The sequence below is a fragment of the Calliopsis andreniformis genome, chromosome 1 (assembly GCF_051401765.1).
Source record: "Calliopsis andreniformis isolate RMS-2024a chromosome 1, iyCalAndr_principal, whole genome shotgun sequence".
NCBI lineage: Eukaryota > Metazoa > Arthropoda > Insecta > Hymenoptera > Andrenidae > Calliopsis > Calliopsis andreniformis.
The window spans coordinates 7,949,164-7,963,755 of NC_135062.1; the positions used below are offsets into that span (position 1 = coordinate 7,949,164).

Genomic DNA, 14,592 nt, shown 5'->3' on the forward strand with positions numbered 1-14,592 from the left:
ATTCATATGACACCAATTCTTGTTAGTTTAAAAGTGGAAGTTTGAAAATCTTAAAAAATGAGACTGTTGTGGGGGAAACGAGGTACTTCTTGCAATTATACAGGGTGTAACCAATATACATTGAAATATTCTAAGGGGTAGTAGGGAAGTCCAAATGGAACACAAAATGTCCTATGATAGAGTGTCCAATTTGCTTCCATTTTGCAATTATAATGCCTTAAAGTTAATATACCCATATGCTAAACTAACAATTGGAGGATTTTGTAATTTTATAGATACATTGAAGAGTAGAACTGGACCAAGAATATCTTGATGCATTTTGTTGTATCTCTTACGGTTAAACTTTAAGAATCCGAGATCCATTTCCTACAAACGTCTCATATTTTCAAAGTTTTATAAAAATTAAAGCGTAAAAGGCACAACGAAATGTGTTCAGACTTTTCTGCTCTCTTTTTACTTCTCAATGCATCTGTACAATTACAGAATGCTCTAATTGCTAATTTAATATATAATCATGTTAATTTTAAAGAATTACTGCAAAATGAAGGCAGATAAGACATTAAAGTAGTGTCTTATAAGATAAGACACTGTGAATTATAATATTTTAACGTATACATCTTGCATGTATTCTGGAGAAGTCATTTCTTTGAGCCCTTTCGTGGAAACAGATATGCATTAATTTCTGGCTCCTACGTTGTTACTAACAGCAACCTATATTTCTTGGAAATTAAGAGTATCTGAGTACTCATAGACAATACAATGTATACCTAATCAATAGCCCAAGAAATAAGGAGGTCCCTCGCTCAAGGACACTCCTTCACTCGCCTAAGTGCATCTCAATAGGGTGGACAGAAGACAAAAGCTCTCGGTACGCGTCGAATTGAATTTTCCACTCTAAAGTTCATCCTGACGGTGGATTCAATTAGTAACGAATCCACGCCCGAGACTTTGAAATATTTCTTAAGGGATGGAAAAGCGGAACGACTTCGAGGCTCATGATAATACGCTAGGAAAAAGGATCTTCCTTGAGAATCGTAATTGCGACCGCGAAAAAATAACAGTTATCAGAGGTTTTCCTCCTTTTGCTTCTTCTCCTTCCCCTCTTTGATTCTCGTTTCTCGTATCCTTCTTTCTCTTTTAATCGTGAAAACTCGCGAAAGTTGCGACCTTTGTAACTGTTAAGGGAACTTCTTGTTCAGTACATGCACCGCGGGAATTTCAATGGGGCCATTTCATGCAAGGCAGAAAAATTACGTGACAGGTCGCAGATTAGAACTCGTTCGTGACGAAAATTAGTTTAAGGGTTGCGAAAATTGGGGAGGCCTCGATAAACTGAAAATAAAAATTGAACCGTGCGTTCGGGACTCGGACCGCTAGCTTTATCTCGTTTCGTTACTATAATTATTATTATTATATGTATACAGATTACTTAAAAAAAAATTGCTGTGTGTTTTTATTGACATAGAAGGAATTTCAAGGGAATGTCTTAATAACTGGAATATATTGGTTAGACGGGTATTAATGTCACAGTTTAAAGAGCGATGATTGCATTAGGTTGATTAAAAAATTGTGTATGAGCTTTTAACAGACACTCAAAGTTTTTTTATTTAAAATGAAGTTATTACTATACCTTTTGCACATATAATGTTTACTTAAGTAATCACAAATATTTTACAGAAAATTGTACAGATACTTTTCGATCAGTATGGTAAAAGTTCTGTAGAGAGAAATTCAAGTCACTATAAAAACATAATAATGGCATATTTAGAAATTATTTACGAAAATTAAGTACACATATTGAAGTTATATGTTACAAAATGTAGAGCATAAATATTAAAAAAGGTAGAAAATCTTTAAATATCAAGTCCTGGTTAATAACTAGTACAAAACAATTTTTTATGATATAATAATAATAATAATAATAATAGTAATCTTACCATCTTCGATAATTCCTATTTGTCTAAAAACTTGATAATCTGGTGATTAATTTTCCATGAACTTCTAATGTTATTTATATTATTCTTGACCACTTACTTAAACTTACTTTTTCTGCTAAATTAATATAAAAAAAACTGATAATTGTCTTTAAAAAAATCTAACGATACGTTCCCATTTATTTGTCACATAAAAGAATGAATTAAACGTGTAAAGTAACAGCATGGAATCAAATAAATTCACGTAACTTATTCGCAGGCATTTTTAAACATAGTTTGTTTACAAAAGGGCATTGTGTATTGATTTCTGGACCGTTATGTTACACAATGCACGTTGAATCCCTGCTAGATTTAAGTTATCTTTGGAAGCGTTCGTTTAATGCGAATTTATAGTTTGAAACTAACGATTTTATTGGAAAAACACGTCGATAAACGATGAAATCTGCACACTCGTTGTAGTTAGATATGATGTATATAGCTATGAGTATCATGTTATGCTGTAGGTTTACAATTTTTTAGCAATATTGATTAATCCTCTTTAGATATGTAATCCTTAATACACAATAAAGGAACATGTGAAACCCGTAAAAAAAATTATCAGAAAAATATTATAAAGCTATAAGTTTTTTAAGTATTGAATTTTCTTGTGATCACGAAAAAATAACCATTTACTTGAAAAACGAGTGTAGTATAATAGAAGACTAGGATAGTGTAGTACTTCTACAAACCTAACAAAAAGTGTCAATAAATACTCCAAATGTGATTTGAATAATTTTGGACAATAATTTATTCTGATTGACTAAATAATTTACATGACAGTAAAAACACAATCCAACAAGAATGTTCATATAAAAATATGCACTAGAATAATTACCTATAAAAATAAATATTTACTCGAAATAATTTGAACGAAATTAACTGTAATGTTGATACAAATGAGTGCATTGATGGCCCAATATATCCAACTTCTATATTATATCATAGTGTAATTTTAGATGATATCTAATATATGCATGTATGTACGAAAATACGAAAATCGCTTAGAAGGAACTAGGTCAACGAGCAGTTCGAGGGTTTACGGTTCCGCGTTATTTTCTGTTTCCGTGGGCGCAATCGCTCCCGCTGTATTTCTTCCCTTCCTTCTGGCTGGAATGCATTCCCGCTGTAGTTAAAATGATTTCGTAGATAGCATCTGTATTTTCACGATACGTTACGTTTGGTGATTACGTTGCTTTACTTGCACGAAATAAGAATTTTATTTGCCTAGTAGCTTAAAACTTTCAAGGAGATTTGGTGAACCGGAAGGAAGACATTATTGTCGCTACATACGTATATATTTTTGTCTTGAAGATTACTCGAGCGAATTATTTTTTGAAAAACTAAAACTGGAAAATATACAAATTAAGGATATTAATAATAATAATAATAGATATGTAGTATTTCTGTGGTATAGTAAGCGAAATATTTGACATATGTAATATTAAAAGCGGTATTATATACCTAACATACATATTATAATTAGCAAGAAATATTTTCGTTGATTTCTGTGAAATCTTGCAAGTTTTTGGAGTAGTATTTATTCAAAAATAGTAGATATATTTTTCTGCATTAGCAAGTCTTTAGAAATTAAAGAATTAATTTTCTAATCACTTTAACCCCTCAAATTTTCACTCAGCTAACACTGACATCAATTTTGTTACTCGTACAAGCTTTTTGTGTACACGTTTTTCTTCTACTGGAGAATACTATAATATACGCAATAGGAATCTTCATGGGAGCATTGTTACAATCTCCACTGCCATTTACAATGACTCATAGATTCCTCTATGTGTGTTCAGAGCATTAATTAATTTGTTAGCAATTTAATTAAATTGCTCTGGTGTCTTTTCCTCATGTCCCTTTCTTCTGCTTCAGTTTCTTTAATTTTCATCAAATTTATACCAAAATGTAACATTACGTGAATTCAATAACTTCTCGTGACTAAATTCATAAGTCACTGTATGTATATAACACGAATGTGATAGACTTTTCACTAAACCAACATTTGGAAACCGATCCACGAGAAAATATAAAAACTGAAGTTGATATCCGTCAGGCCTCGTCTTTGCCCTTTGACTTATTATATGATAAGATCATGTCGTTCGTTTGCTGCTAAAAAATGACCATTTTTGAGTTCTTAATACAGTATAGTAAAAAGCTTCTTCACTTAGCTAACTTCACTTCTTGCTCGAAGTTAAATTAGTACTTCATTTCTATTATGTCATTTCCTATGTCATCGTTGTACTAAATAAGCGACATGCAGCACGCGCCTCAGTACACTTATCACGTGATCGTCGATCATGGTTTATTACTCTGGGAATTAGAATCTATTGATAGTGTGTGATGAAGTAAAATTTCTGGAACACTTATCCATCTATCGAACCAGAAAGACACAATTAGCTTTCAGAATTACTCGAAATACTTCCCCAACGTTCTAACCACTAAGAAGTATCGTTTGGGGATATACTCGAGCGAGTAACCCACAAAAGACGTGCTATCGCTGGAAGATGTCCCATCAGAGATGCAGGCGCAGTAATACAATAATATGTAATAGACGAGACATAGTAGTATGCCACTATCGAGATAAACCCATTAAACAAGCAATAAGCTGGCAAAAGAGCAATAACTACGAAAGACTATAAAAATATACACAAAGAAATGTTATACGAAACTTAGGAAAAGTAAGAAACAAAAGAGTTTGAAATTATACAGTAAGAAAGGAAAGTTGAAAGAAGCAAAAGAAAAGAGAAATGTTTTTGTTTCAAATCTGTACCTGGAAGCCAACCTGACCAAAGCTTTTGTTTTGTTATTTTTCAGGAGAGTATGAAAACAAATGCAATCACTCATTTTCTAACATAATATTTGAAGTAGTTTATATAATCTTATATAATCTTAATATAAATTTCAGAAGTATTCTACCTTCTACGCTTAATTTTCAGTTAGATTAAAAATTCTTAAAATTGTTGTAACACTCAAAATATTTAATATTTAAGTAGCCTCTATCATTCTTTTATGTATAAGTGTATATGTAAATCACAATCCATTTAGAGTATCCACAGAGATTTTCAGAACTCATAGCAGGAGCAGGGTTATTCTGAAAAAAAAGTCGAAACTGTAGAATAACAGTTGAGTACGACTTCACCTAACAAGTACAGTTCAGGCGGTTGAGAGTTACGAAGAGGCAAAGGGAATGGTTCTCTCTTGCCACAATTAGAGTCACTTTCTGACTATGAGTGATTCAATACACATATAATCCCCTCGAGCGTTTAGTACAAGTGCACTCGGTTAAAATTCAAAATCAATTTTCTGGAAAACAAAAGAAACCATGTTTTCGACTCACTTTTTCGTATAAAAATATCATTCGATTCTCTGCCTTTGAAACACTTTGTACAATATGAAAAAACGAAAAACAGACGATTCTGGGATGTTCATGACGTACAACTGGTACACAATATATATTAACTATTGATTCTATTGACCAGAATACGAAATCTTAAAAACAATAGCATTATACACCATGAACGACTTATGGCAAGGTTGAAAAGTAATCTGCTTGTACATACAATAATAATTTTCAGATTAAAATTCATCTACTCGAACAAGGGAATTCTACCAAGTGTACACCGATTTTTTGTTCAATTTTTCTTTTTAAATGTAGGAGAGAATAAACAAAATTTTTTTACAAAGTAGGAAGGAGCATCTCTGCCTCGTTTTCTATAAGTTAATTAGTGAAAAAAATGAAAATTTCTATACACATAGAAATTTTATTCTAATAATACAGAAATTTTCACACTTTCAGTAATTACTTTCTCGAAAAAAAGGTGGAAAAGGTGTTTTATTTGATCCCCCTACATCTAACAAATATTCTACAAAAGACTCGGCGCACACTTGACAGAGTTCTCCTGCGAGTGTTACCATGTAAGCCCCTACCTCTGCTCCATCCACTGTGTACCCAGCTAAACTCTACAAATTCATCAGATCCATTTTCCCTCATCAAAACCCTTCGAACTCTGTCCAACTATGTTCTCGTAACACGAATACTAAGTCACCCGACCTAAGTAACCACTCGAAACTGTTAAATACCCCTTCGGGTTCAAATAAAGCTCGAGTGTCTCCCGTACAAGCACGCGAGGCATCAAAGCAGCTTTCATTGGCAGCGTTCCTTGACCGTCCTAGGGGCACGAGCCCAGACAGAAAGAGAAGCATCAATAAACGCTATGTGGCAGCGGCCCCCAAGCGGCCGTGGTCGTATAAGATCTCCAGCGTAGGATCTCAGATGACGTTGTCCACCACGCTGCCGCGTCGTCGTGTATCCCATGATCCCCTTGACGGAAGCTGCCCATTAGCCAGGCAATGATGATGCCAACGGACACCCAGGTCACCGACAACTCCGGCTTAGCGAGCAGCGGCTGTCACTGACGACAGCTTTCGCATCTCTTCACCGGTTCACCGCAGCGTCTCGACGCCCATCCTTGACCCACGTCGATTTCTACCTCCGCCAGAAGTCATTTCGTTTCATCGACGTCGGCATCCAACAGGGTCGTGCTGGAGCTGGACGATTTTCGAGGACTCCGCTGGATCATCCACCGACACTTCCCTCAGCCATTCGATCCCCTGGATCGTTAGCTTAATTGGGTCCCCGGCACGGAGCGAATCGCCCGTTTCGTTTCGCTCGTTTTCGCTTCGTTCCGATTGTCAGCCGCCTGTTTGGCCACTTTCGTCCCAACGACTCGCGTTCCGCAGATGCGCTCGGTGCACTCGGTGCATGGACGATTAACGCGTACGTGCTGGACATGTCAATGCGGATGGAAACATAAAAGCACGGTTTGCATCGGGTAGGATGATGTCAGTGGTGCGCGAACTATTGATCGCTGTTGATGATCGCGGGGAGTCACGGCGTTAGTCGAGTGTAATTATCGTTCCCAGTAGAAGTGGCTGAAAGAAGAAAGGCAGAGAGAGAGAGGGGAATTAGAGAAAGGTGGTTCCTTGGGGCGATTGGATGAAGATCGTTTGCAGCAGTTTGACAAGTGGTTCGATGGAGAAAGAGTGAAGGTGATGGAAGATATTGTGAAGTGAGTCGGAGGATGCTCCAGACAGATAATAGAGGAATGTCGATTGTCGAGCGATAGCTATTGACTTTTTATTTGGTGACGTCGGAAGAAGTGCTTGCTCGGTGCATAATACATGATTGATTGTACCGTGTCAGGAAAAAAGTGTGTCGTTATGCTCCCCTGCGTTTAGAGCCAAACCCCCCCGCCTCGATCTGCCAATTAATCCGACTAGACGACTAAGTTCTTTTAATGCGTAGCGACATCATAAAGCGATGACTAGTGATTACGCGTGCACGCGTCGTTGTTTCGCTTCGCACGTTTGCAGGAAGTATTTCGCGAGAGACGGAGGAAACAGTCACGTACCTTTCATGGACCGGTATGTTTATCTCCTTATTTCTTTTTGTTTTGTGATGGTACAATGGTGACTGTATAGCATGCAGAATGCGGTTTGGAAATGAAAATTTGTGGCACTTCCGCGAGAAAGTAGTAGCGATATTATGTTCCTAGAAGATGTTAATTTGAGCATTTTATTAGGAGAATAAATTTCTCAGTTTTATCTGGAGAATCGGCAAACTTTTCGTAATTTAATATGGACTGTGAATATTTTGACTGGCAATATTCAATATAAATAACATATCTAAACCTGAATGAAAAACTCTGTGAAATGTACAACTTTCTCAGTTATCTATCAGTGGGTATAAAAGGGTAAACACGAAAAGCAAGTTATTTGAAAACTTAGTTAGGTATTATATTTATAAAGTGCTGATTCGGGCTCTGCAATAATTTGTTCTGTTTATTTATTTAGGTAGTTCATCATTTCAATTTTGTAATACAATTCAAGCACCACAAAACTCAAATTATAATTTTTATACATTTTATTACAAGCATAGATCTTCAAAACTTGAATTTCCAAATTTCAAATATCCAAATTTTGAATATATACTTTGAATTTACTCATAGTCTACATACTCCGAAATTAAATGAATATAGTGTAAATTTAAATATTTCGAAATGGAAATTTCAAAATGTTCGATTTTTTCTAAATTTCATTGAAACAGAAATTTTCTTTCCATGTTAACTACGTAATGATAACTGCACAATAACAATAGGAAAAGTATCCAGGATTACTTCTGCGCATCTTCTTCGTATAAGCGAACGATTAGATTAGCAATACAATTGTAGCTGATTGTACGTTGGGTCTTTCTATTTTTTCTTTTCAAAAGCGACCTGTTCAAGCCCTCTTAACGTATAATAACACTTAACCTCGAATCGTAATTGTGTTTATCGAAACAATTTCGTGAGCAACAACGTGCAAAGTAGACGGTGACCAAATAAATCGTCCGCAGCGCGATCCAAACTACAGACGTTTTGATGTTAGAGAAAATAGAGCACATAAATTTCTTAGAACAACGGTATAACGCGATCGTTATTCTCTATTCATTCTTTTTATAACGTCCAGTCGTTAGTCATAATTTATATAAATTTAAGAGCATTAGTCTTGAATATAATTGTGAATTAAAATCTTCGAGCAAACAAGTCGACTATTATCGTACACTCGTCATAAGATGATTTTGTACTTCTTTGACTTCTTAAATTCAACGTTGAACACATTTATATTTTTCTCATAAAATAACAACAATATACAAACATGTAAAATATCTATTAATTCGATTAGAAGTTGGACTATTTACATGACATTTCTGGAAATTTTATTTATATTTTATACATATGGATGTTAAATCATCATTCACAATAGTTGCATCAAATTTGATACTTATATTGAACTGAATTTCTAATGTATGTATAAATTACAAAATATTATACATAATTGTCTCATACACTGGGCTTCTTGCAATCGGTGGTACAAAGATTTCACGGAAACAAATAGGTCGATTGGTAATTTCATGTAAAAGAAATCCATCAGAAATATAGAACTCCTTTTATAACCCAATTTATTTCCAAGAAAATTAAGTATGAATATTACTTGAACAAACGTGCATCGAAGTATAGTTTTAAGCATTTGAAAGGTTCAGAGAGATAAAGGAAACATTCGCAGATAGATGTAACTATATCTATGCTAAAAAATAAATCATCTCCTCCAATGTAATATTTTTCATTATTACTATTCAACATAAATATCCATACTTTGCGGTGATATATTTTTGATTTTAACATTGTAGGACAAGATTAAAAGGAATAGCAAATGAAAAATGCCTGGAAATATCTTACGAAACGCTTGGGATAATTGACAAGTTAAATGACAAGATGCAATTTCTGAATTAAGCACTCTATATCATATGGAATTAAATGAAGATCTTGATTTATCATTTCATTATGTCATCTTCAGTTTTCTATTAATGTTTAATTACTTACACAAATTCGACAATCGTATCAATTTCTGGATAATAGTAAAAGCAAATATAAATTTAGTTATTTTTAATAATCTTCAGTCTTTCATCTTCCATTATTAAAAATCGCATATATTGTGTTTTTACACATGTGGTGTATAATAGTATGAATTATATTATAATAGAATTGTATAATAAAAGTTCGTAGTAGCGATAAAAAAGAGCATAAAATTGGTTCATATAAACATGTCAATATTTTATGTTAACATTGAGTCAGATTTAAATCAGTTTTGTTTAAATCGTTTAAACAAAATTTGATAGGCAGGTAATAAGAAAGCAATAGAGAATAGAATTCATATATTCACTTTATTTAAGTAATTTTCTTGGATTATCTTTATTTTTATAAAGATTTAATATTACTTAATAATACTGCTAAACTAAAATTATTACGACTAATTGCATTGCGAATCGTTATCTTAGCAAATATTAAGAAACGAACGTAGTTTAACTTTTACTCATATAATCTACGAGTCATATCTTTGATAACACCAAACTAGGACATCAATATATGAGCTGATTGCAGAAATATGACTGTGGCTATAAACTTTTCAGTAAAAAACCTACACCTTACAACAATAAAGCACTGTATATCCTATAACATCCTTAAATTATTCTCTCTGCTGCATTAGTACTACATCATAAAACACTATTATTTTATAAAAATCAGGCGATGAAACAAAACCACAGTAAACATAGAACAACGAATCCAATCCCCAAATGTCCATTTAATTCTAAGACAATAACTTCGTCACTAACTATACTCTAAAAAAGAAAGTCAGAAAGTGGTCCACTTGATTCACAAAACCACCGTTTACTGTTTTCAGATTCGGTGTACTGGTGCACCGTGGAAGAACGAACAATGGGTATGAGAAGAGCAGAGGCTAAGTAGCAGGCTGCAGGTACAGGAACAGTAAGGGCGAAACAGGGAGGAAAGTGAGCCGACTGAGAGTGGCTGATACAGAGAGACAGAGAGGCGGGGAAAAGAAAAACGAATCAGGCAAGGTTGTGGACGAAAAGAGTCGCCCTGCGCTGTGTAAGCTGAAAAGGAAAGCAGTACAGACGAAGGTTGACTGAAAGATGAAGAAGAACGTATTATGGACGGTGGTATGGACGATGGGTCTGATGTCAGGCCTGGGTCTGGCACAAACGTCACAGTCCTGCCCCCAGTACAGTGACATCTCGCCCTGTTCCTGCACCCTGAAGAAATCCGGCTTGGACATCGTATGCGAGTTCACGGACCTGTCGCACATCAGCAAAGCTATGAGCGTCCTCAAAGGGAAATCGAACCCTGTGATCTTCTATTTGAGGCTCAGGCACAACAGCTTGCCGAAATTGCAACGCTACGTGTTCCTTGGCCTCGATATTCGTCACCTTACCATCCACAACAGCAGCCTCGCGGTGCTTGAGGAGTCCTCTCTCAGTTCTATCGGTGAGTCTCATACTTAGATAGGTAATTCTTTGGTAACTATAGTGGTTTCTACCCAGAGTGTCTGGAAAATGAAAAGATTGATAATGAGACCACTTTAGTGATGGATTTGGCACATGATAATGATAAAAAAGGTTCTTATACAGTGAGAGAGAAAAACAAATTTTTCATTCAAATTTGTATACAGGGTGCTCGATACAAGATGTTAGAAATTTTAAGGTGTAATTCTATATGCTAATATAAGATGAAAATTAAGAATGAATTTCTGAGTTCTTAATTGTGGAAAGGATAGCTAAAATGCGTGAGAATGGTGTCTGATTTAAGACTTATTCTACTGTCGGCGTGCAGTAGCCAGAAACGACACAATGATATCACTCTTGAAATCGTTGAAAAGTGGATTCTCAGGTCAGACACATTTCACGTGTATTCTAAACGTTTTCCCAACAACTAATAGTTTGAAGGCGAAGTATCTAATATAATTTCGATATTCTTAATTTTCCTCTTATTTTGGCATATTAAATCACTTAAAATTTCTGACACCCTGTATATAAGTCTTAGCAATTGCAGTACTAGATATTTTGTCCCATTCCAAGTTAAAGATCTAAAAAAGCTGAATTTATCACTCATTTTATATTATAAATTGATGCAACACCTAATGAGTAATAAATTCAACTTTTTAGGTTTTTTACTTAGATATAATTACATAACACACTTTCATAACTAGTGACACAGACTTGTAACATTCATCAATTCTGGAATACTTTTTTATATTATAGAAAATAAATATTCCATGATTCTTTGTAGAATTTTTATGCCTTTGGTTTACTTTTAAACTTTCTTTTATCTACCACTGTATGGTCGATTTATTCTTCTTTTCCAGTTATAGTGAGTTTTATGTCGTAATCATTTTTTCAATAGACAAATGCAGTTTAATTACTTCCATCTAACAACTACTTATACATTTCAATATCTGACATATAACCTTGTAGTCTAATTCTGTAAATATTTCCTCTTAGTACCTCACGCATGAAATAAAAGAGTGAATTTGTTTTTATCAAAACATGACAGAGATGTACTTAATGTATGGATTTACCTAGAATGACATAGCTAACCCCTAGTACTATGAATCACTTTTTTCTCTAGCGACTAACATTCTGCGTGTCACACTTACTAACATAAGTAGTAATTATTAATTAAAGATTTTAGCAACACTACGCCTTGCTAATTTGACCTAAACTAGCAATATTCATTTAAGACCATTTAAAAAATTTCCAAATTATTTCTAAGTCTTTTAACAATCATACAAGAAACGATACTTTTCAAATCATTCTAAATTTGTTCTTAACGATAAGCCGAAATTATAAAAATATGATAATTTTATGAAAATCGTGTTCTTCCAAAGGAACTGGTTTAACACAACTAGACCTGTCCCAAAATGGTCTGCGCTCGGTACCGTCAGTCGCGTTACGAGATCTTCATCATCTGCTTATTTTAAACCTGAACCGCAACCAGATCACCGCCATCCACGGAAAAGCTTTCGAAGGGCTCGACACCCTTGAGATCCTTTCGCTGTACGAAAATAAGATCTCCAGCATCGAGGAGGACGCCTTCAAAGGATTGCACAAGTAGGTTGCGTCAAATCACAGTATCTTACCGTTTTCAGAATCGTTTGACAGAAATTGAACTGATGCTTCTTATTCACCTCACATTACACCGAGTTTTAGTCACAACCGTTCATCGTTGAAATCGTTGAAATCGTAAAATAGTGTCACTCTACTAATCCTAAAATAGTGATTCCTATTATGGTATAATTGATTATAACAATTTGATTAAAAAGCAAGGCAAGATATTTCTGATGAATCTGAGACTAAAACAATATTTTTTTATCTATATCCTGGCATTTCGATATCGATTCAATTTTGAATGAAATTGAATTGATAAAATGAGAAACTTTGTGGTGTATGTATTTTTATGTTACAAAATTTGACACTTACTTCATTTTGATCTTAATCGATCTTTTTTATCAAACGAATATTGAACCCACAAAGTGATAAACGTTTGTTATTAATTGCTCTCTAACATTTCAAAGTGCATTAGTTGTGTCATCACATTATTCGGTAAATACTAGAAACACGACTAGGAAAATACAAAACGATAAATTATAGTAGGAAATTGAGAAGGTTAAATCTGGGCGGAAACCTGCTGACCAAGGTGCCAACGCAATCGTTGCTAAGCCTGGACATGCTGAAGAAACTGGAGATGCAGGAGAACAAGATTACTGCCATTCAGGAAGGCGATTTCGAAGGTATGTCTATATTCATTTCTAAGCTTCATCTAGTTAAATAATTGGCGGATATTTCTCCTTATCCATTCATTAACGAAGGCGTCACAACTGTTGATCTCTCTTTGAAAAAAATTAGTTTTATTTCTCCAAATATCTAAAAATCAACTTATTCCTTTGATAAATCTAAAGCAATCATATAAAAAGTCAGGTAACCACCTGAGCCATGAAAAACGAAAACAGAACTAAATCCTGGCAATAAAAAATATCAACCTCTCTATCTCTTATCGTATTTTGACGGAACCATTGATAAATTAATTTCTTTTATTTTATTGATAAAACTCAAAACAAATAGGGCTTCACAGTTACGCAGGTTCTACTTATCTCTCGACTTTTTACCAGAGTGACAGTGAAATTATACGCTGAAAGAGTAATGCCTTGTTCAGATTAGGAACTCTAAATTCAATTAACTTATTAATAACTTTTTCCATGATACACATTCATGTCAATTTGCTCAAAGATCTTACTACACAAATTCGCACTGATATATGATATCAAATCAAGAAAAGTTGGAAAAACCTCATCTTTGAAAAGATATTTCAAGCCAATCAAAGAAACATATTCAGATTGGTAAAGTCTCAACTTACTTAAATTCAAGAAACTTAACTACTTAATCTAAATTAAGAACCGAGACATTAAGAAGATTCATTACTCTTCTACATGTCTCGAAATTGAGTGTTTCGATTCGATCATACGAAGAACGTGTCCCCACAGGTTTGAAAAGCTTGGATTCGTTAGTATTGGCACACAATCGGCTTCGTGAGGTCCCAGCTCGTGTGTTCTCCCACTTGACGCAATTAAACTCTTTGGAGCTAGACGGAAATCAGATTACCCATGTAGATCCGGATGCGTTCATTGGTCTCGAGGGTAAGTGTAATTACGGTTTGATGCAAATTCCTTTGAACCGTCTACGTGTCTGCTTGTCGTTGCCTGCCCGTTTCTGTTATATCGTATGCATGCAGTAATTTCTATAGGCTGCCACATGGCGTCCCCAATATTCCTAAGAACATTAGTCTTACCATAACAAGTCGCTCATAGATTGAAAGTATATTCATTAGAGTGCAGTTACGCACTTAATAGGACCAATTATTAGCTTATTATTATTCATTGTTTAACAATAGATCTACATGAGTGAATATTTGACTCACAACAGTTCGAAAAGAGGAAATGGTCGCATTAACATCTTATTTGCTATAAGTGAATTGACAAAAATGATACAATTGATTTCCACATTTTTCTAATTTTATCCTGTTATCTCCAAAAACATAGAATTACTTGGATCCAAATGAAAACCAAGAAATCACACTTATATATTCTTTATATTTCAAATAGTATCAAACAAAAGAACAGCAATGTAGCCATTTCGTTAAGTCCATGTAAGAATCTAATAATT

General features: G+C 34.4%; 1 protein-coding gene across 4 annotated transcripts in view; it reads left to right on the top strand.

Annotated features, from left to right (window-relative positions):
• The window catches only part of LOC143181732 (uncharacterized), a 179,871-nt gene that overhangs the window by 158,137 nt on the left and 7,142 nt on the right, over positions 1 to 14,592 (top strand). For 2 of the 4 annotated variants that reach the window (XM_076382302.1, XM_076382312.1), the window contains exons 2-5: positions 10,257 to 10,861; positions 12,261 to 12,483; positions 13,024 to 13,163; positions 13,914 to 14,066. In XM_076382302.1, coding sequence (XP_076238417.1) covers positions 10,510 to 10,861; positions 12,261 to 12,483; positions 13,024 to 13,163; positions 13,914 to 14,066 — 868 coding nt within the window. In that variant the 5' untranslated portion in view covers positions 10,257 to 10,509. Of the gene's footprint in view, positions 1 to 6,346; positions 7,401 to 10,256; positions 10,862 to 12,260; positions 12,484 to 13,023; positions 13,164 to 13,913; positions 14,067 to 14,592 lie in introns of those variants that run through there. The other 2 variants (XM_076382321.1, XM_076382293.1) reach the window with 2 other exon arrangements.